The sequence below is a fragment of the Colossoma macropomum genome, unplaced genomic scaffold (assembly GCF_904425465.1).
Source record: "Colossoma macropomum unplaced genomic scaffold, Colossoma_macropomum, whole genome shotgun sequence".
In the NCBI taxonomy this organism is placed as follows: Eukaryota; Metazoa; Chordata; class Actinopteri; order Characiformes; family Serrasalmidae; genus Colossoma; species Colossoma macropomum.
The window spans coordinates 10,884,876-10,908,094 of NW_023494784.1; the positions used below are offsets into that span (position 1 = coordinate 10,884,876).

Consider the following 23,219-nt stretch of genomic DNA (forward strand, 5'->3'; position numbering starts at 1 on the left):
ATAGATAAAAAAAAACAGCAGTGACCAGCACTGCTGGTCCCCAACAAAACCAGCATATCGCTGCTGTTGGAGCAAAATTTTTCAGTTTTTGACCTAATATGAAAATGCCTGTTGGCCTTTACATTGTGTGTAAATATGATGGTGAATGGACCAAAAGAAATGGCCTGATATTACTTGGAAAGACGTCTGGTTCCATTGACTTACATTAAAAGTAAAGTATGTTTTTCCTTCTCCTGTAAAGTTACCATTGTTGGGATGTGAGGTTTTGTTCCAACAACAGCAGTATGTTGTGTTTTGGATGCTGGTCTGCTGGTCAGCAGCAATGGAAGTTGATAAGCTGACCACCAAAACCAGCATATGTTGTTTCGATGCTGGTATTCTGGTCAACCAGCATGACCATGCTGGGGTGACCAGCTAAATCAGCACCAGAATAGCATAAACCAGCTTGAATTGCACGGTGGTCTGTGCTGTTTTTCTCAGCAGGGATTATATCCATTTTAACACTGTGCTCCATAAAACTGTTCATGTTGTCAAAGAGTTTTTAAGATGCATTTTTAAGATGATTTTAAACACAGTGTGGGGACCTGACAGTTGTGTATGACAATATATTTGATTACCTGGATGCTTCAGATTGTTTTGACAGTGCAATTTTAAAAAGCGATTCAATTAAATACATAAATAAATAAAGAAAGAGGTTATTTACTGTCTGGTTAACATTTACAACACTGTGTAATGTTTCATTTGGTGTCACTTTGCCAAAAACAAATAGGCCCTTCTTGAATAATTTGAATATTATTGGTTAGTTACGTTGTTTCTCTGTTCAGTATTAATAAGTTTTTTCAAGCCACTGAAGCTGTAGACTAAAATTCAGCACACTTACTTAACAAAAGCCTTTAGATAGAACAGTTATTGGTAATACATGAAATATGTTCAAATAATCAGTATTAGACGAATGCATCAAAAATTCATCCTGGGCATCAACTCGCCAAAGAGTGCAAAAGATGGCACTTCTTTCCATGAAAAGAGTGATAGAACTACTAAGGGAGCTACAAGAGCAGAGATGTCTAAGAACTGATCTGTGGGAGCGCTTTAAATTGCATAATCTTCAGTGAATTTGCGATAAGCGGTTGATAGACCATAGAGGCACAGGTTTGAGTCATTCCCACATACTGGATATATTTTGAAAATTCTGAAGAGTATTAGAGGCCTCTAAAGTGTTCTTTGGGCATGAGGAAGTCTGCACAGGCATGAAGTCCTAACCTGACCTCCAGCTTTGAGACACTGTCTGACCAGACTCAACTGCCACTGCCAAATTTAAAACCCAAATCTGACCCAAAACATGCTTGCGCAAGATTTACATGGATCCTGCAAATAAAACTACATAAAAAAAAATCACTATTTAGAAAACAAGCCAAGCCTGACCCGAGCTCCATATTGTAAAATGATATTTTGTTGAACCCTATCAGACTCGGTTCAGGTAGCGGATCTCTAATTTCAGGGGTTTTTCTTTTAGGACAGAGCAGCAGCACTCAAAGTGTTGGGTTCACTAACTGTATTAGTGCACTCTGAAATATCACCTGATAATATCTTGACATTAAATTTTATCAGTCCTGCCCAGAACATCATGTCATTTCTTTTCTCACAGTGAAGTAATCAGTGTGAAAGCACTCCATGGAAGTCCTTTCAAATTTCAGCACTGCTGGGCATGTTAGGAAAAACGCTGATTCAGCTCAACACCCCCCCCACCCCCCCCCCCCCCCCCCCAAGGGAAAGCCCTGAGTCTGGAGGCTGCTCCGAGCTTCTTGCTATGCACATGCGCGGGATCCATTAAACATGCTGTTAGCATACAGGAGGGCAATGAGAAAAGATCTCTCTCTCTCTCTCTATGTCTCTCTCTCTCTATGTCTCTCTCTCTCTCACTCTCTCTCTCTCTCTGTCTCTCTCTCTCTCTCTCTCTCTCTCTATGTCTCTCTCTCTCTCTCTGTCTCTCTCTGGCTGAGTAATGAACCTAAAATCAGAGCAGCAGTCCAGTCTCCTGTTGTCGTCCTCTCTCTGCATGGCCTCCCCCGGTCACACTGTTTAATCTCCCAGTTAGCCCAGATTGTATCTGACACTTTTATCGTTGTTCTTCATCTGCTCCCATTAGCACAGTGCAAACTGATTCATCTTCAGTCTGTCTGCTGCTATGGGACTGATTGGACTTCCCTGAGCTGCACGTGTAAATCGGGCCACATCTCAAACAACTCATTGCCTCTTAAGTAGCATATAATATATTAAGATTATCAAGCTAATGTATATCATCATCATCATCTTCATGATCATCATCATCATTTTAAACCACTCAATCCAGATAGGAATGCGGTAGTCGGGAGAGCAGTGAATCCCAGGTGATCCTGTCCCCTGAAAGTTCCTCCAGCTTATACTGGGAGACCTCTAGCAGGTCCTAGGTCAGCTTTAGGGTCTTGTCCCAGTCGGCTGTGCCTGGTAAACCTCCACTGGGAGGCGTCTAGGGGGCATCCGGATCAGATGCCCGAACCATCTCAGCTGGATCCTCTCAATGTGGAGGAGTAGTGGCTCTACTTTGAGCTCCTCCTGGATGACCGAGCTCCTCACCCTGTCAGTAGAGTGTAGCCCGCCACCCTGTGAAGAAAACTAATTTCCACTGCTTGTATCTGTGATCTCATTCTTTCAGCCATTAACCAAAGCTCATGACCGTATGTGAGGGTTGGGATGTAGACCGGCCTTATGGTCGATCTCAGGATCCCTCTTCCCATCTCTCATGAACAAGAAGACCCTGAGATACCTCTCCATCTTAGCCTCCAGCTAATTGTATGATAAATAAAATGACATTTCATAATAGTTTACTGCAGCGCTTTAAAAAAGAACCTTTCCCTACTATGTGAAAGCTGACCACTCTCTTTCTGATAATTGCTGGTCTTAGACAGCCTTTTTTCACATTGTTTACACCTGGCAACCCATATGTGCTTCGAGTCTGAGGAGGAGGGGCAGGGCAGACAACTATCCAATATTTTAAATTTGTATTGCAGAACCCATTTTAACCACTTGCTGTCCTTTAAGTTTTCAGTAATTGATCTTAAGACTCAGTAACACCTATAAATTATGCAGTAACTGCAATGAAACGAATGTGTAATATGTGAAGAATTAATATAATTGAACCCACATGAGGACCCTTGCGGTTTAAGTGATTCAATGCAAGCTTGCATTTAAGCAATAAGGTTGATGAAGCATTAAAGCGAAAAATAATATTGTTGGTCAAGACATCGCAATAATGTAATCAAATTGTCCAGGCCTAATATATCACTGTTTTTATCTGTGCTTCTCAGCAGTAAGGAGTTACCTTCTCCCTCGTCCGGTTCTGATGGCAGACGGTCGGCAGCCTGAGGACAGCGCCCCCCAGTGGGCATCGCCTGGAGCCCAGGGGTCAGCCAGCCCAGTTGGTCATGGGGAAAACGGCTTCTCCTACAGGGCGTGCCAGCCTGGCGGCGCCCACGCTGGCTCTGCTGCTTCATACGCCAAAGAGAACGGCTTTAACGGGGATTTGCCCTCAGGCCATGCTGTTACTGCAGGTAGGAACCTGAACCACAACTCACTAATCATCTGTCTGGAACCTCTGTCAGGAAATTTTATGAGCCTCATGACTCCAACCTGTGCATGAACTCCTGTAATCTGTTTCTAAAAGTTGTAATCCTGCTTTACGCTGAATGTCTTTCACACTGTTACACTAAATGTCCAAAAGTTGGTCATCCAACATTTTATCCAAAATCGAAGTTATTATGTAATAGGGCCCTTTGCTGCAGTAACAGCCTCTGCTTTTCTGGACAGCTTTCTACTCGATGTTAGAACAATTCTGCAGAGCTTTTCATTCAGACAAAAGACCATTCAGCACCGAGGTTGGCCCATTAACTTTTTTGCACAAATGGCACTCCACAAATAGCCACACATCCCAAAGGTGTTCGGTAGAACTTCATCAGCCTTATTTCATCAGTTATTCCAGGGGTTTTCAGTTGAGTTTCATCACTCCAGCTCATCCAGATGGTGTTCAGCAGAGCTTCATCACTCCAGCTCATCCAGAAGGTGTTCAACAGAGCTTCATTATTCCAACTCATCCCAAAGGTGTTCAGCAGAGCTTCATCACTCCAACTAATCCCGAAGGTGTTCAGTAGAGCTTCATCACTCCAACTCATCCCAAAGGTGTTCAGCAAAGCTTCATCACTCCAACTGATCCATTACCCCCACTGATCCCAAAGGTGTTCATTAAAGCTTCATCACTCCAACTCATCCCAAAGGTGTTCAGCAGAGCTTCATTACTCCAACTAATCCCAAAGGTGTTCAGCAGAGCATCATCACTCCAACTAATCCCAAAGGTGTTCAGCAGAGCTTCATTACTCCAACTCATTCCAAAGGTGTTCAGCAGAGCTTCATCACTCCAGCTCATCCCAAACGTGTTCATTAAAACTTCTTCACTCCAACTCATTCCAGAGGTGTTCAACTGAGCTTCATCCTTCCAACTCATCCCAAAGATGTTCAGGAGAGCTTCATCACTCTAATTCATCCCAGAGGTGTTCAGTAGAGCTTCTTCACTCCAACTCATCTTAAAGGGGTTCTGTTGAGCTTCATCACTTCAACTCATCTTAACGTGGTTCAGTAGAGCTTAATCACTCCAACTCATCTTAAAGGGGTTCTGTAGAGCTTCATCACTCCAACTCATCCCAAAGGTGCTCAATAGAAAATCATCACTCCCAACTTATGTTTGATGGCTATGTGTGAGCATTGTAACACCTGTGTCAGCATTTTGCATGCCTGAAAATAACTAATTTGGTTTCCCAGGTGGATTAAATCTAGTCCTGGACTTCACAATATTCTTAAAGGAGATTCTCCATTGAAAGGAACATGTAATCTAGGACAAGGCTTAGTGCCTGTCTGGGGAAATAATCTCTGGTCAATGTACCATTCTTTATGTCCTACACTGTCAGATTCTCTAGATGTTTGACAGATCTTCACTGATTCATCTCTGGATCTTTTTCTATATGATCCAAGCGCCACTGTTTAATTTTCCTTGTACAATTTTTTCCAACTACGCTGTGCAGTGCAGCCCAGAGGAGGATGGGTTTCCTTGTCTTGGTTCCTCTCAGTGGTTCTTCCTCATGCTTTTAGGGAGGTTTTCTCTTGGAGTCTTGGTTCTTCTGTGGTTCATCCTCATGCTCTAAGAGGAAGATTCTCCTTTTGAGTCTTGGTTCCTCTTAATGGTTCTTCCTCATGCTCTTAGGGGATTACATTGAACAATTAGCTCATACACTACTGTTTAGCTACAATGGATATTTCTTACCCAGTTTTCACAAGATTGGCCTTTGCTTTGTAGACATAATCCGTTTAAATATGTTGATCAATTCAAGTTTCCTTCTCTCTTGACCTGGGTGGTCGTCCAATGTCAAAAAAGTTTGAAGTTTTGAGCGACTTCAGCTTTCTAAGAATTTTTATTCTAGCTAACTCAAAGAACTTGGAGTTTCTGATGCTGATATTTGTGCCACATTAACGAAGCAGCATCACAGGGAGCTGAGAGGGAGCCCCCCGTCTTTCCTACAGACGGTTTGAATTCATATTTTATGCTTGTCAGAAAGGAAAGAAAAGGCGTGGGGGTGAACGAGTGTGGGTAGAGGCATGGAGTGTCTCACGACTTTTAAGATTTCAATAAGGAGAAGCTCCCATTAGAACTAGATGTAGGAGTAAGAGAAACAGCAAGCTGATAATAACTTTGTGGTGCACTCTCTCTGTCTGGCGGGTATAAGAGCTGGAAAACGAGGCGGCGGATGCGGATCTCTGGTGTCAGCATAAATAGAAGGTGAAGGCAAAAGATTGCAGGGATGGGGAACAATGGGCCAGGCAGAGCGAACCGGAGGATATCGGCTGCCATGGCAACTCCTAGCACCGAGAAGTAGAGCCTGGGGAAAAGGACAGCACACACACACATAGACGCACAGATCAGGGGGCAGGACTGGGACTGGGACCCCTTATTTACTGCTCTAATGATGGAGTACGAACCTACTGGGAACAGCTTCTGACTCCTACACACTGAGAGATACTGTACACACACACACACACACACACACACACACACACTGTATGCTGCCACACACATAGACCATATTTAGACCGTCTACAATACTGTGCCTTCATTTACTTAATTTCCAAATAAAACAGCCATTAAGTGCAAATTATTTATTTTTCAAGAGATAAAGCAGAAAATATGTTTGAAAGAAAATTACACAGAAGTCTCAACAACTACATTTTTTTGGTGCTTTTTTGTTTTATGTGTCCACTCTACCTTTATTCCAGCTTCCATTCTTTTCAGGAGACTCACTTTCAGTTCCTCAAAGAATCTGCAGACACACCTCCAGAGTTCAGTCTTAGAAGCTGGTTGATCATTTTCTGAAGTAATCAAACCCATTCAGTGATGCTGAGGTCTGGACTCTGGGGTGGTCAGTCCATCGTTCAGCTTCTTTGTTCGATGTGTCCGTCTCCTTTTCTCAGTGAGGTTCTTCTTGAACAGCTACACATCCTTTCAGACCCACAGCGCTGAGTCGTCTTCTCACAGTGGAAGGATGGACAGAAACACCTGTGGATGTTTTTAGATCTGAAGCAGCTTGATTTTCTCCTCTCTCTCAGAGATGAAAGCTTTAAGTGCTGTTTATCTGATGGGGGCAGTTTTGGTGTCTACCAGGTCTTCCAGGTGGTTGTTAGGAGACCCATTTTCTCAGAATCTTTAAAAAAAAAAATGAACTATAGTTTCAGAAATAATTTTTATATCTAATATCTCCTGAAAAAATAAATAACTTGTACTTAATCGTCATTTAGACTGGAAATTAAATAAACACAGGGCTGGTTCTGTCTTTTGCATAGTACTGTACAAAAAACATTGTATATTAATACAATCTAGTTGTACCTTATGACCATTTCCATTGGTCCATTCATCATGAAGTGTTTACACAGAGATATATTCTGCTCTAGTACTTAAAGTTCTAGAGAAACAGGATATTTCAGCCAGATATTCATCCGTTTTAAATTTCTGGAATTGTAGAAGGTGAAGCATCTGAAATATACATGTTTATATTTACATGTACCGCATTTTGCAAGTGCTCTTACCCAGAGCGACTCACAAACATGCTTTGATGTCCACTCTGAATGCATCCTTAGCCAGCAACAATGGTCACCCTTCAAATTATAATGAATCAGTTCAATACTACATAGATCTTTATACATATTTTTTTTCATAGCAGGGCAACAAAGAAGCTCTTTAGCATAACTGGTTAAAAACTGGTGTCGTGACTCGAGGAGCTGTGGGTTGAGGCATGTCCGCAGTGAGGAGTGGGTGATGTCAGGAGAAGAGAGAGAAGGTGAGGGGAGGGGGCAGGAGAAGAATGAGTGAGGAGAAAAGAGGAAAAAAGAGAGAGGTGGCAGAGGACAGCAAGGCAGAGGGGGAACAGCCGTAATTGCGATAGACAGATAAAAGGAAAGGAGTCGCATTAACGTGATGTGACAAGCAAGGTGCTGTACTAAGGTCAGTGGTAGAAGATTCTGGAAACTATTTGTGCTGTTGGTTGACGTCCATCCGTGTCTCAACTTAATTGATTTACATTGACTTGAACTGAAGCATCATTACTCTGATCAAGTGAACGTGTCTCTTATCAGTGAACCATCATTGGTGTACTGCTCTGGCAGCAGCATCGAAAGAGCCTGGTGTTTACATGCTTTTGTGGAGTACAGGCCTTTTGCATCTTATATATAAGAATCCAAACATACATGCTACGTGAGGTTGGGGTTCTAGTTTCCTCCCTTTCAATGATGCACACAAAACTGTTTGAGTATAATAGCTCCCCTTTGTGTACAGTCTTCAGTCTGCCCAATGCGAATGAGTGAGTGAGTGACATCTAGGTGCTTTGCATCTAAAAAAAATAGTCTGTGATACACTCTTAGTGGTACATAGTACCAAATATACAAGTTTTCTATTATGGACATTATCCATCCATCCATCCATCATCTAAACCGCTTATCCTTCTGGGTCACGGTGGGGTGCTGGAGCCTATCCCAGCTGTCATTGGGCGGAAGGCAGGATACACCCTGGACAGGTCGCCAGTCCATCGCAGGGCAGACAGAGAGACATACACACTCACACCTAGGGGCAATTTTAGCATGTCCAATTGGCCTGACTGCATGTTTTTGGACTGTGGGAGGAAACCGGAGTACCTGGAGGAAACCCACGCAGACACGGGGAGAACAGGCAAACTCCACACAGAAATGACCCTGGTCACCCGGCCAGGAATCGAACCCAGGCCATTCTTGCTGTGAGGCGACAGCGCTACCCACTGCGCCGTACCGCCCATTATGGACATTATGCATAATAATAATAATAATAATAATAATAATAATAATAATAATAATAATAATAATAATAATAATAATAATAATAATAATAATAATAATAATATTGGAATTGTTTTGGCAGATATTTCTTTAAACAAGTTAGCAGCAGCAGATTGGTGCCTAAATTTGACCGATAATTCATATTTATAAATTCTCTATATTTGATGTATTTATTGTACCTCAGAAGAGCAGATTGGTTTAGGTGATGCAGGGTTTTCATGCAAAAAATTATTTTATTCACTTTAAGCCATTTGTAACCTTCTAGAAACTAATGACTGTAGAAATGTATTTCTCCACACCGCTAATGTAGGTGGACCCAGTTTCTACATTTTATAAATGTGTATGAGCATCAGCATTAACCCAGTGCTCCCATATTAGTACATACATAATCATTTCCCGTACCAAAGAACCCTTAAAGGATCTTTGTTTTAAGGCTGTATCTCTGTTGTTATTGTCAACATAGATTTTGCCAGGAAGATGAAACAAATAAGATGTTGTCAGTCTTGAATGAAGTATCATATCACTTGTTAGTCGCTGTCTTGCATTGCTACTGAAAACGTGGGAGAGAACCAGCAGCAGCACCACATATGCAGTGAGTCAGCACGCGCTCTCTATTGGTGGCAGCATTGATGTGAACAACCTGTTCCTCTCCCACACATGAATATTCAAAATGACTTTAGCTTGTTTTTTCCAAATGTAATCACGGAGCTTTGTTTGGCCGGAGGGAAGGTGGTAGCGTCTGCTGCCGCGACTGTGTACCTGCCCTTCACTTAGAGCTCGGCTCTTCCCTGTGGAGTTCTCAATAAAGACCTTTGACTGCAGCACAAAGCTGGAGAAATCTCTGGGGTCTTGTGTGAGCGTGATGGTGGGTTTTCTGTCAGTTCGGGGCAAAAGAGTGTGACACAAAAACAAACCTTTTACACAAAAGAATATTGGCTTCCTGACACTGCTCTGCGAGACAGGACGAGAGAAAGACAATGGCATTAATGCAGAGAGAGAGAAAGAGAGAGAGACAGGCAGGAAGAAAAGAAAGAGAGAGGCAGGAAGGGGCGAGGGACAGAGAGGTGCAAGGAGGGGAGAGAGGGAAGCAGAAATGAGAAAGAGAGACAAGGACGAGATTAAGAGAGAGAGAGAGGCAAAGATAAGAGGGACAGAGGAGAAAGAAAGGGGCAAGGTAAAGAGAGAAAGAGGCGAGAGAGAGAGAGAGAGAGAGAGAGAGAGAGGCGGGGGAAAAGAAAGAGAGAGAGGCAGGGAGGGGAGAGAGAGAAAGAAAGACATATAGAGGTAGGACCGAGAAATAGAGAGGGGGGGCAAGGAAAAGAGAGAGAGGCAGGGAGGGGAGAGAGAGAAAGAAAGACATAGAGAGGTAGGACCGAGAAGTAGAGAGAGAGAGAGAGAGGCAGAGAAAAAAGAGAGGGGGGGGGGAGAGAGAGACAGAGGGAGGAGAGAGAGGGGGCAAGGTACAGAGAGAGACAAAGAGAGGCAGAGAAAAAAGAAAGAGAGAGAGGCAGAAGGAGAGAGAGAGAGAAAGAAAGAAATAGGTAGGTAGAACCGAGAGAACAGCAAGGGGAGAGAGAGAGAGAAGAAAGTAAGAGAGTGAAGGATAGTGACAGAGGCAGGGAGAAGAGAGAGAGAAAGAAAGAAATAGGGAGGTAAGAGAGAGAGAGAAAGAGAGAGGCAGAGAAAAAGAGAATGAGGCAGAGGGAGAGAGAGAGAGAGAGAGAGAGAGAGAGAGAGAGGCAGAGAAAAAGAGAATGAGGCAGAGGGAGAGAGAGAGAGAGAGATAGGGAGGTAGAACCGAGAGAACAGCAGGGAGAGAAACAGAGAGAGAAGAAAGAGAGAGTGAAGGATAGTGACAGAGGCAGGGAGAAGAGAGAGAGAAAGAAGAAAGAGAGGAATTGAGAGAAAGAGAGAGACAAGGAAAAACAGAAGACGGCAGGGAGTGGAGAGAGAGAGAGAGAGGCAGGGATGAGCTTGAGAAACAGAGAGAAAGGTAAGGGGGAGAAAGAGAGAGAGAGAGAGAGAGAGAGAGAGAGAGAGAGAGAGAGCTCGTACTGAAGAGGCACAGACTCACTCAGCCTTTGGTCTGAATTAGTTTGATTTTTATTGAAATGTGTGCCGACCTTCAGCGCCAGCCGGATCGGCCTGCAGACCCACTCTGTCTTTATCCCGTTTTGAGATTTATCGCCGTGCGAGGAGCTCAGACCCGTTCAGAGTTTCTAGGAGAGTCCAAAGACTTTCTCAGCCGGTGATGTCATCCTGCGCAGAGCAAGAGATCGAAAGCTGACGTATATTCAAACCGCAGGCTCACGTAAACACAGATTACTGCCCTCACAAAACTCAGCACAGCGCAGCTCTAAAGATCTGTTAAAGTGGTATTTCAGCAAAAAATCAAACGTACACAGCGTTCCCTCTTAGCCCAAATGGAGTCGATCAGCCAAGACGTGTTTGGGGCCTGAAGTTTGCTTCTCTAGTTTTGCCCTGGAGCTACGAAGCTAATGTAGCTAACAAGTAATGTGAGCTCTTAGCTTCTAGGATCATGCAAACAGCGTATCTAATTTATCAGACTTCCCTTAAACTGCGTTGAGTTGTTAAGTAATCTTAGAGTTGCTCATGTGGTTTTGGACACCGTATGAGGTGCTGTTGTCTATTTAAGTGGGTTGCACAGCTAAAAGCAGTAGTTGTGTCCTTACTTTTGTCCATTTTTATGGATAACAGTGTTTCATACAGTGTAAGAACATAAGAGCAGTTATAGCCTCACTAAGACTGTAATTCTGTGCTGACTGACTTGATTTTTATGTTGTACCAGTTATTATGATACAGAGCATATTTGCATTACATTTTAAGAGAAATTCCACCTCCATTCTACATTATTTCTAAATAATTCAATGGTTCAGATGTAAACTAAGTCGTTCAGAGTGGTTTGGTGTGAAATGCTTCATTGTAGAGAAACATACCAACTCTAATTTCTTTACAGTGGTGGTGAAAGGAACCAGGGGTCGCCATGACTACAACACAAACATAGCCATTTTATTTACTATCCAACCCACCAGTGACCACACATGTGTACTCTGAATGTACAATATTGGTAAATCTGGAAAACCGAATAAAAAAATTGCATTTTTGCATTGCGTATGCAAAAGTTTGTGCACCTTTGGCCAGTGTTTTGTTGTTTTGTCATTGACATTCTACACACCTCTTCACTTTTTAATGTGCAATCACTGTGTTTTTGCTGAATTTATCATATTGGGGAAAAATACATTAAACATAGCCTGTGCAAAAGACCCATTTTATATTTTATTTGTATTTTTTCCAGTGTGTTAAACGCAGAATTAGAAATGGTGCAATAACATCGGCAGAAAATGTCATATTTAAGTGTATTCTCTGTAGATGGTGTGTGAACTTATTTTCACTTAGAAAATCAACAAAGCATGTCATTTAACCAGGAATGTTCAAACGTTTGCGTATAAATGTGTGTACATGTCATGCAGCTTTATGAACCGTGAAAGTGCTACAATTTCATCATGCTGAATACAATTATATGGTGTAAGGTAGGAAATTGTTTTAATTAAAGTTGGATCACCTTTGATAATGTACATAATCACTTTGAAGTCTATGAGACGGTGCAGAGTTTCTTTTAGAAATTAGAAATTAAATCAAAAACACATGTAATCTGACCAGCAATGTTCAAACTTCAACATATATTTTAAAAATTATATTTTGGAAAAGCTTGTCTCAAAACTGTCTCAAGCTTGTCACAAAAGCTAGTCTCAAAACTGTTATAAAACTGGCTCAAACACCAAAAATAGCTTTTAGACCATAGATTTCTGGTTCCTATCACCACCACTGTGAACAGTTCTGACTCTGTACGTTTCTCCAGATTGGCAGATTTCACAGTGAATCATTTTATATGACTGTCTACATCGTAATGCATTAATTGTGCTGAAATTTAGAAAGATTGGTGGAATTCCACTGTAAGTAGAAGCAGAAACAGGCTTGTGATACTGAAGCCAATGACAAGAAGATGCTTCTCTAATCTGAATGCAGCCAGAAACAGCAGCAGCACCTCCACACATGCAGTGAGTCAGTAGCGCACACGCTTTGTCGGCGGTGGTATCCACAGCCAAGGCATGCTGAGTGTACATTCATCCTGGGCCTAGGCGGCGCGTTGCCGTGGCAACAGCTTTCCTCTCTCCGGTGCGGGCCGGCAGCAGCCGTTTCCCCTCGTTCATTTTTGGCAGGCAGGCAGGCGCGGCCGAGGGTGAAAGCATTCGGCTCCGAACAGCCATACATGCACCGCGGGCTTTTGGGTAAGCGCCTCGTTTCTGTACATCTGGTGAGGTTTCATGACTTTTGAGTGATTTCTATGTGTTGTAGTCTATCTGGTGTTAGGACTGTGTAATGACATGTTGCTTCTGTCTCTGGGTGGCTTCAGTTTGGTGGTGATGTGCTGCCAATGGCTAATGAGGATGTACTGTATGTCTGTGACCAGCTTGCTTTGTGTCGACAAAAGAGAAGCTTTGAGAAGCCCAGCACTGGCTACGGGTTACACTGTTGTTTTTCTGGGTTTTTCTGGGGTTTTCAGACCCTTTCTGTGAATTGTGAATTGTTTTTTGTAGACCAGCTTGTGATACAATAGACAATAAATGTTTCTTCTGCCTCTGGTTAGAAAAGGCTGGCTAAGGAAGGGCTTTAATCCAGCGGAGATGTACTGCCTGTATCTAATGAGGAGGCACTGTATGTCTACGATGGGGATGTTTTTCGTCTCATAGTTCTCTCTACCAGCTGGGCTTCTGAGTAAGAGCTTGGTTTCTAGCTGGTGTGAACTCTGTGCAACATCATACAGTCCTCTGCAAAAGTCAGAAACCATCAATAGATATAAGATTATCAGCGTGTGTAAGGAAAGGGATTCAAATCTACAGAGAAAATGTGACTCCTAACAACCACCTGGAAGACCTGGTAGACACCAAAACTGTCCCCATCAGATAAACAGCATAAACAAGCTTTCATCTCTGAGAGAGAGGAGAAAATCAAGCTGCTTCAGATCTGAAAACATCCACAGGTGTTTCTGTCCATCCTTCCACTGTGAGAAGACGACTCAGCGCTGTGGGTCTGAAAGGATGTGTAGCTGTTCAAGAAGAACCTCACTGAGAAAAGGAGACGGACACATCAAACAAAGAAGCTGAACAATGGACTGACCACCCCAGAGCCCAGACCTCAACACCACTGAATGTGTTTGATTACTTCAGAAAATGATCAACCAGCTTCTAAGACTGAATTTTGGAGGTGTGTCTGCAGATTTCTTTGAGGAACTGAATGCAGGTTTCCCAAAAAGAATGGAAGCTGTAAAAAAGGCGTGTATATTTAGCTTTATTAGGCTTTTGTGGAACATTTTCTGCTTAAAAATCAGTTTTCTGCTTTTTTCCTGACACTGAAAAATGAACAACTTGTACTTAAAGGCTGTTTTATTTAGAAATGAGATAAATGAGGTGGGACTGTTGCAGTGTTGTACAAGGAAATGTTAGTCTAGTATCAAAAATAGCTGATGTAGGTTTTTGCTTTAGTGGTGATGTGATGCCTCAGGCTAACGAGGATGCACTGTATGTCTATGACAGTATTGCTTTAGGTCTCAAAGTGGAATATGAGTGCATTGTGAACGTATGAACTGCAGTCTGTTCTCTCTGTGAGCGCCGGCTGGATGGGCTGGTGTGATGTAATGCTGTGTGAGGCTGCATGAGTGACTGTACTGAAGATGATTTTGTGTTTTGAGTCCTTATATTATTTTTTTATTCAATAATAGGTGAGATAGTGTAACTGTTGAGACTGGGATCTTATACAGTGTGTGTGTGTGTGTCTGTGTTCATTTATGTTAATCAACAGTGTCTCATTAGTATTCTGAGTGTATCTGAGGCAGGCGGTCCGGTTTAGGGGGTGGGGGCTGTTTTAGGACTCGTCTGTCTGGTGTCTGGGCTGATGATGCAGCAGTTCGTCTCTCAGACACAAAGGCACAGACGGACTGCCACATCTGTCCAGACGTGCACGCTTAGACACCACAAATCAACACTGCAGGTAGAAAAGTTGCCAGCTGTCCTATCAGTGCTCTGCTAAAAATATATATTCTTTTTTCTTTTTTGGAAATTGTTGCTAAAAGGTTAGACAGCTTTTGCAGAATATTGTAAATATGTTTTTCCACCTGATTCAGTTTTTGTCAAAATATGTTATAGAGTATGTTTTTAATTTCATGTATTTATTTTGTCTGGAAATTAATACACTTAGAATAAATTGTGTATATTTATGTAGTTATTGTTTTTTTCAGGTATAGTCATAAATATCTGACAGGCTACGCTAAAAAATCCCTGACTTTAGTTCTTTGAACACTAAGATGCTGTGCATTGGCTACTACCAGTAACTTCCATATATACCAGACTGAAACAAAGAACATAATAATGTAAGATTTTATACACATACGAATGTCGTTTTAAATGAATAATACACACTAAATTTAGATAACTAAATATATATTCTGAAATGTTGTTATGCACTACAGTTTCTCTTTTGGTTGAACAAGGTTTTTGTCAATGTTCTGTAAAACCTCAAAACAATAGGAAAGGACGCATTTGTGGGATGAGCATGGATAAGACAATTTCATGGACCTGGGATAAACTCTACTCACCCACACTTCAGGCTTAGCTGTTATACAAGTGAATACGAACCTGACATGAGAGCAGAATGAACAGCATGATAGTTACAGTACAGTGAGTGAGTGTGTTAGTGCAGTGGCTGAATGTGTGAGATCAGTGAAGAGCAGCGAAGTGAGTAAATGTGTTGTGAGTGAATGTATTGGTGCAGTGAGTAAATTTGTTAGTGCAGGAAGTAGAAGTATTGATGCAGTGAGTGAATGTGAGCACAGAGAATGTTTTTGTGCTGTATGTGAATGTGTTAGTGCAGTAAGTGCATATGAGCACAGTGAAGAGCAATGCCATGAGTGAATGTATTAGTGCAGTGAGTGAATGTGTTTGTTCACTGAGTAAATGTGTGAATACAGTGAAGAGCAGTGGAGTAAGTGAATGTGTGAGTACAGTGAAGAGCTGTGCAGTGAGTGAATGTGTGAGTATAGTGAGTGAATGTGTGAGTACAGTGAAGAGCAGTGTAGTGAGTGAATGTGTGAGTACAGTGAAGAGCTGTGCAGTGAGTGAATGTGAGTGCAGTGAAGAGCAGTGGAGTAAGTGAATGTGTGAGTACAGTGAAGAGCTGTGCAGTGAGTGAATGTGTGAGTGCAGTGAAGAGCAGTGCAATGAGTGAATGTGTGAATACAGTGAAGAGCAGTGGAGTAAGTGAATGTGTGAGTACAGTGAAGAGCTGTGCAGTGAGTGAATGTGAGTGCAGTGAGTGAATGTGTGAGTACAGTGAAGAGCTGTGCAGTGAGTGAATGTGAGTGCAGTGAGTGAATGTGTGAGCACAGTGAAGAGCAGTGTAGTGAGTGAATGTGTGAGCACAGTGAAGAGCAGTGCAGTGAGTGAATGTGTGAGTACAGTGAAGAGCTGTGCAGTGAGTGAATGTGTGAGTATAGTGAGTGAATGTGTGAGTATAGTGAAGAGCAGTGAAGAGCAGTGCAGTGAGTGAATGTGTGAGTGCAGTGAGTGAATGTGTGAGTACAGTGAAGAGCAGTGCAGTGAGTGAATGTGTGAGTGCAGTGAGTGAATGTGAGTGCATTGAAGAGCAGTGCAGTGAGTGAATGTGTGAGTGCAGTGAAGAGCAGTGCAGTGAGTGAATGTGTGAGTGCTGCGAGTGAAGGTGCTTTGATGTGAGCGACAGGACTGAGCCGTGTATTACTGAGCATTACTGTCTTAATCTGTTTGGTTATAAAATGAATTCAAGATCAAAGGGAGGAGAGGATTTATGGAGTAAAGGAATTTCTCTCTCACTCTCTTTCTGTATGTCTCTCGTTGTTTCTTTCTCTTTTCTACTTTCTCTTTGTCTCTCTCTCCCTCTTCTTTCTCTCTGTGTTGCTCTCATCATCTCTTGCCACCTTCATGTTATGTTGCTTGTTATGTTGCTCTGTTTCTCTCTCTCTCTGTGTTGCTTTAGTCTTTTATGTTCGTGGCTTTACTCTCTTGACTCATCTGGAGGTGTGTGGGCGAGAATAAGCAATTACAGTACACAGTTATCTGTTTTTGCTTTAATTGCATTGCTGGGAACGGCTTGGTCTCTGCGCTGTGGTGAATCTGTCTTAGTCCCTGATTGCTGTTAAAGGAATCCTACACTAACATAGAAGACTTTGATTTTAAGCCAGCAGGAGTGTCTAACTTGGCTTCATTAATTTTTGTGGTCAAACAGTCCATTAAATATATATTTTGGTGAAAATTTAAATGTGCAAATTTCATCTTTTTCCTGCATGTTCTTCATCAGCCAAGGCATGTTTGGTGTCTCAAATTTGCTTCTAGAGCTAAGAGGCTAATGTAGCTAATTAGTAGGTCTGTCACAATCATGAAATGTTAGCAGATGATTAATTTCCATGTAAATAATTGTGATAAACAATTACTTAGCTTTTTTTATTCATTGTTTACTGCTATTAAAGTACAAGCCTGAAGTGGCCAAAGTGGCTGATTAGCTGTCTTCCCTCCAAGCCGTTTATACTTAGTACCTCCCAACTGATGACAAACTCAGCCTGAGCTCAAATAAACAAATGTTGTTAATAACATGCCGCCCTGTAAAGGTGTTATAAACAAACGTCAAATACACAAACGTCACTCACCACCGCCCTATAAAGGTGTTATAAACAAACATCAAATAAACAAATGTTACTCAGCGCCGCCCTATAAAGATGTTATAAACAAACATCAAATAAACAAACGTTACTCACCGCCGCCCTGTAAAGGTGTTATAAATAAACGTCAAATAAACAAACTTCACTCACCGCTGCCCCCTAAAGGTGTTATAAACAAAGGTCAAATTAACAAACGTCAATCACCGCCGCCCTCTAAAGGTGTTGTAAACAAACGTCAAATAAACAAACGTCGCTCACCACCGCCCTCTAAAGGCGATATTAACAAACATCAAATAAACAAACGTCACTCACCGCCTCCCTCTAAAGGTGTTGTAAACAAACGTCAAATAAACAAACGTCGTTCACCGCCGCCCTCTAAAGGCGATATTAACAAACATCAAATAAACAAACGTCGCTCACCGCTGCCCTCTAAAGGTGTTGTAAACAAACGTCACTCACCGCCTCCCTGTAAAAGTGTTGTAAACAAACGTCAAATAAACAAACGTCGCTCACCGCCGCCCTCTAAAGGCGATATTAACAAACATCAAATAAACAAACGTCGCTCACCGCCGCCCTCTAAAGGCGATATTAACAAACATCAAATAAACAAACGTCGCTCACCGCCGCCCTCTAAAGGTGATATTAACAAACATCAAATAAACAAACGTCGCTCACCGCCGCCCTCTAAAGGCATCATTAACAAACGTCAAATAAACAAACGTCGCTCACCGCCGCCCTCTAAAGCCGTTATTAACAAACATCAAATAAACAAACGTCGCTCACCGCCGCCCTCTAAAGGTGTTATTAACAAACATCAAATAAACAAACGTCGCTCACCGCCGCCCTCTAAAGGCGTTATTAACAAACATCAAATAAACAAACGTCGCTCACCGCCGCCCTCTAAAGGCGTTATTAACAAACATCAAATAAACAAACGTCGCTCACCGCCGCCCTCTAAAGGCGTTATTAACAAACATCAAATAAACAAACGTCGCTCACCGCCGCCCTCTAAAGGCGTTATTAACAAACATCAAATAAACAAACGTCGCTCACCGCCGCCCTCTAAAGGCGTTATTAACAAACATCAAATAAACAGCGTCGCTCACCGCCGCCCTCTAAAGGCGTTATTAACAAACACCAAATAAACAAACGTCGCTCACCGCCGCCCTCTAAAGGCGTTATTAACAAACATCAAATAAACAAACGTCGCTCACCGCCGCCCTCTAAAGGCGTTATTAACAAACATCAAATAAACAAACGTCATTCATCGCCGCCCTCTAAAGGCATCATTAACAAACATCAAATAAACAAGCGTTACTCACTGCCCCCCTTTAAAGGCGTTATTCACATACATTAAATAAACAAACGTTACTCAAACCCTCTAAATGCGTTTTAGAACCAGTCAGGGAACTTTTTTTGTAAGACTCATAACATGTAAATGTATTTGCCTCAAAAACACGTCCAATTCACATTCTGTTTGTTGCAACGTAGAGTTTTGAAACTGCTGAAAATAATTGCAATCAGCTTAAATAATTGCAATCAGGCAATTATGTAATAACTGTGACAGGCCTCCTAACATGCTGTGTGTTAGCATCATGTAAACTACATGCCTAAATCATCATACACTTGCCTTTGAGTTGCTCCCTAATTTCAGACTTGCTCATGTAGTTTCTGACACTGTATGACGTACTGTTATCTCTAAACATGGGCAACAGTATGTTGCATAGCTAAAAACAGTAGTAGCAGCCAGCTCAAGCAGAAGCAGCCTGAATTTTGTCCATACTTTGGTGAAATTGTGAGTAGATTTTCTCTTTAAAAGCACAGATGAAATGTAACATTGAGGATGCAGGAGGCGTCTCGGTGTGTCTGAGTGAAGAATAATGGATCTCATTCTGAACTATGTGGGTGAGGAGCATTACTTTAAGTGGCTAAGAGGGTGTCTTTATTTTTCACTCTTCGTTCTCTCCTCTGTGTCTGTGTTGGAGCGTAGGTGGTTTCAGCTGCGTGCCCGCTCACATGTATTTGTCGTGTGAGCGCGTGGGTGCTTCGATGCGTTGGAGTGGGTGGACGCTGCACCGAAAAAGGCCCAGCAGCACAAAAGAAAACTCAACAGATTACAGAACGTAGCATACAGAATGTGGGAGGAAGAAATGGCACCAACCCACATTTAAGGTTTCTATGGAGGTTTGACGTTATAGCAGCAGCGTGCAGTGCTAACAGTGATAATCATTCAGTTATGATTAATAAACATTCATCACTTCTGCATGGATGAACCTTATGAGTATGAAGTTTGCATTGGGTACAGAGTCCGTTTCAGGCTGCTTGTCTCTCCATAGGAGTCACTGGTGTTACTGATCCTCATTGGTGTTACACATAATAAAGGTAACACCAGAGACATTTTTAATGAAAAATCCATTTTACAAAATGGCTGCCACAGAGCATCAAACCACATGTTGTCAATCATGGAATATCCACTAAAATATGTCATTTAATCCATTTGTTTTCTATTTTTTCACAATTACCTAAGAATAAAGTCGGTCACACCACTGACTTCAGCTAAAAGCTTCATATGAAATCATGAGCTAAATGAGAAAATCTCTGATAACTGAAAGACTCAGTTGACTCACCATGAGCTTTTCTTCATAGATCCTCAGAAAACAGGTAAAAGGAAGTCAAGTGATGTCATCAGCGTGACTTTTATTTCAAAATAAGAGATTTTTAGTTACGCAGTAACACCAGTGACACGACTCCTGGGGACACTTTTCATTATATGTTTTATAATATTTATTTGCCATTTGTTTTCTTTATGTCATTTAAACCATATATAATGTAGTTTGCAGTTAAAATTGCAAAAAAAAACATGTTTTTACCTCAAAATATGGCCTCAGCCTTTACACATGACTGTGAGGACGAGCTCCTCTGTGGTGCTTGGAATTCTAGATAATTGCTTTAAAAACCAATATTGCTAAATTGAGGCTCAAGAAGGTGCGATTGTTAAAATAACTTAGTTTTATTTTAAAATATGAGTAAACTGTAACCCTAACATGTTTTTCAGGTGTAATATATCTGTAAACGGTAGGGACACAAAAATGGACGTTTCCATAAAATGACCCAGCTTCATTAGCTTCACACTTCCATTGCAAAACTAAAGAAGCAGACTTCAGATACCCAAACACTTCCTGGCTGCTACATTTGGGAAAAGTTTTTGTGCATTAGATCTTTTTTTACCCAAACTACACAATTAAAAGTGTGTAGTTTGGGTTCTTTAGTAAAGAAAATGGTTCTATTCAGAACTATGCACACTCAAAGAAAGAGTTCTCTGGAGAATGTGTTGTATAAGGTTCTATAGAGAACTTTTTTTAAAGTTTATTTTTTAAGTGTTCTATATGGCACCAAAAAGGGTTCTTCTACTATAAAAGGTTTCTTCAGCTTGATCGAGAATGCGTGGTATATGGTAGAACTTTTTTTGAAAATGGTTCTATAAAGCACCCAAAAAGTGTTCTTCTATTGTTACGATGTCAAGCTTGTCACAGTAAAAGAACCCTTTTTGGGGCCATATAGAACCCTTTTCAAGAAAGTTCTATGTAGATCTATGAGTACTCAAAGAACTCTTTGTATCATGAAAATGTTCCTTAGATAGATGGAGAATGTGTTGTAAATGGTTCTATAGAGAACTTTTTTGTAAAGGGTTCTATATGGCACCAAAAACGGTACTTCTACCATGACAAGCTTGACATCATGACAATAGAAGAACCCTTTTTGGTGCTATATAGAACGCTTTTCAAAAAGGGTCTACATAGAACACACTTTAAAGAGATGGTTCTTCAAGGGTTCTTTAGTAAAGAAAATGGTCTAGGATTCATTTGGTCTAGAACCATGAACACTCAAAGATCCCTATGCAGGGTGAAAGCGTTCTTCAGATTGAGGGAGAATATGTTGAGTATTTTTGAAAAGGGTTCTGTATAGCACCAAAAACATTATTCTATTGTTATGAGTTCAAGCTTTTCATAGTAAAAGAACACTTTTTGGTGCCATATAGAACCCTTTTCAAAAAAGTTCTCTATAGAACCACCTGCAGAACATTATCCATCGATCTAAAAACCCTTTCATGATGCAAAGAACCCTTTAATCATAACCCTTTAATCAGCGTCTATAAAGAACCATCTACACACTTTAAAAAGGGTTTTTAGTAAAGAAAACGGTTCTATGTAGAACTATGAACAAGGAATACGTTGTATGATTAAAGTGTTCTTTGCCTCGTGAAAGGGTTCTTCAGCTTGATGGAGAATGTGTTGTATATGTTTCTAGATATAACTTTTTTTTTTTTGAAAAGGGTTCTATATAGCACCAAAAAAGGTTCTTTAGTTATGATGTCAAGCCTTTAACAATAGATGAGCCCCTGTTGGTGCTATATAGAACCATATACAATACATTCTCCATCAATCTGAAGAACCCTTTCACCATACAAAGGGTTCTTTGAGTGCTCCTGGTTCTAGACCAAATGAATCCTAGACCGTTTTCTTTACGAAAGAACCCTTGAAGAACCGTCTTTTTAGGAGGGTATGGCCTTAAACTCTTCTGAACTGGGAGGAGCCAAACAATGCACATCCAGTCCTGCATGAACAGATGCCTTATTCATTGGCTTCCTGCTGCGTTAATGTCACGCTTGAGTCTGTTTCCTTGTACTCAGCTATTTGAATTGATCTCCATCATGTTGAGCAGCAGTGAATGGAGAATTTCAGTCATTCTCTAAAAGCCTGGGTAATGGATCGTCTCATTCTTGGTGTATGATTATTAAAACACGATTCATTTCAGAAACGTAGATCACATCAGATCCGATATCCAGTCTTTCAGTGAAATGGCCATTTACCAGATTACGCTCAGTAGCTTGCTGTGCTACAGTGAAATCTTGGCTTTTGACCCATATATACCTGAGGTCATTTAACCTTTTATGGTCTAATAATATGAATCGTGATTGGTTAATTACACTGTAACACTGTTCATTAGGCAGTGTTTCATGTGTATGACACCTGCATACAAGCCCTTCATGACAACTGACAATAATCCTACATACAATATGCTTAAAGCCTTATTACAACATGCATCAGCTGTCATAAAGGCTGCTTTTGTCAACCTTGATGCCAAGTGACAGACTTTTGCCTGACGTTAAACAGCTCGTCACAAAACAACACTGAACACTTTTAACCATTTTTAATATAAGACAATATAGTTTTAACTTTGAATAAATTTGAATAAAACAGATTCATGTTTACTTTTTATATCATTAATGTTCCACTACATTAAAAATATAAGTATTTTATTTTAAAAAAATCATTTGTCCCAGAGGTTGTGGTCACTGGTGTTATCAGGACTCTTATCTTACATTTTAACACAGCATTTTCAGCTCTGTTAAACTGCTTCTTTGGGTCGAGGCTCATCAGAGAGGAAGCATCTCCAGGCGTGAGAAGGCGAGTCACACTCGCTCACTATAGTTCATTAATATATAAATCATTTTGTTTATCATGTGTCACCGATGTTATGTGCTTTAATGACTGCGTGTTTAAAATTTGGTCAAAATAATGACAAATATCATTTTTATTACTGATTTTAAATAGTTGCACAAGGTCACCAATGAGTCAGCCAATTTACAAAATCCTCAGTTTTAACCAGAAAGTCACTGGAGTCACCGTCACTGGTGTTACACCATATTCATACAACACCAGTGACTGTAAATATGTTTGGAATTAAGCTCCTTTTTGCATATATGATAATAGGAGACGTTAATGGACATATTAAGATTTATTTAGTTTGTTTTGGGATGAAAGAAATTTATTTTTAAAAATGTATCCAGCTGAATTCTCAGTCCAAATGAAGAAGGACCCATAGCAAAGGCTTTGACACAAACAGTCTTTACATGTAATGACAGTGTTGTATATGTTTTCTTGTCATTTAACATAGCTGTTATGTCAACTTGGCATCAGAGTTGACAAAGGCAGCCTTTTGGACAGCCGAC

The 23,219-nt window shown here is 41.1% G+C and overlaps 1 protein-coding gene across 1 annotated transcript in view; it reads left to right on the forward strand.

The window, feature by feature from the left end:
- map2 (microtubule-associated protein 2) overlaps positions 1–23,219 on the forward strand; it is a 222,915-nt gene that overhangs the window by 137,775 nt on the left and 61,921 nt on the right. The window contains exon 4 of the mRNA XM_036577613.1: positions 3,345–3,587. Coding sequence (XP_036433506.1) covers positions 3,380–3,587 — 208 coding nt within the window. The 5' untranslated portion in view covers positions 3,345–3,379. The remainder of the gene's footprint in view (positions 1–3,344; positions 3,588–23,219) is intronic.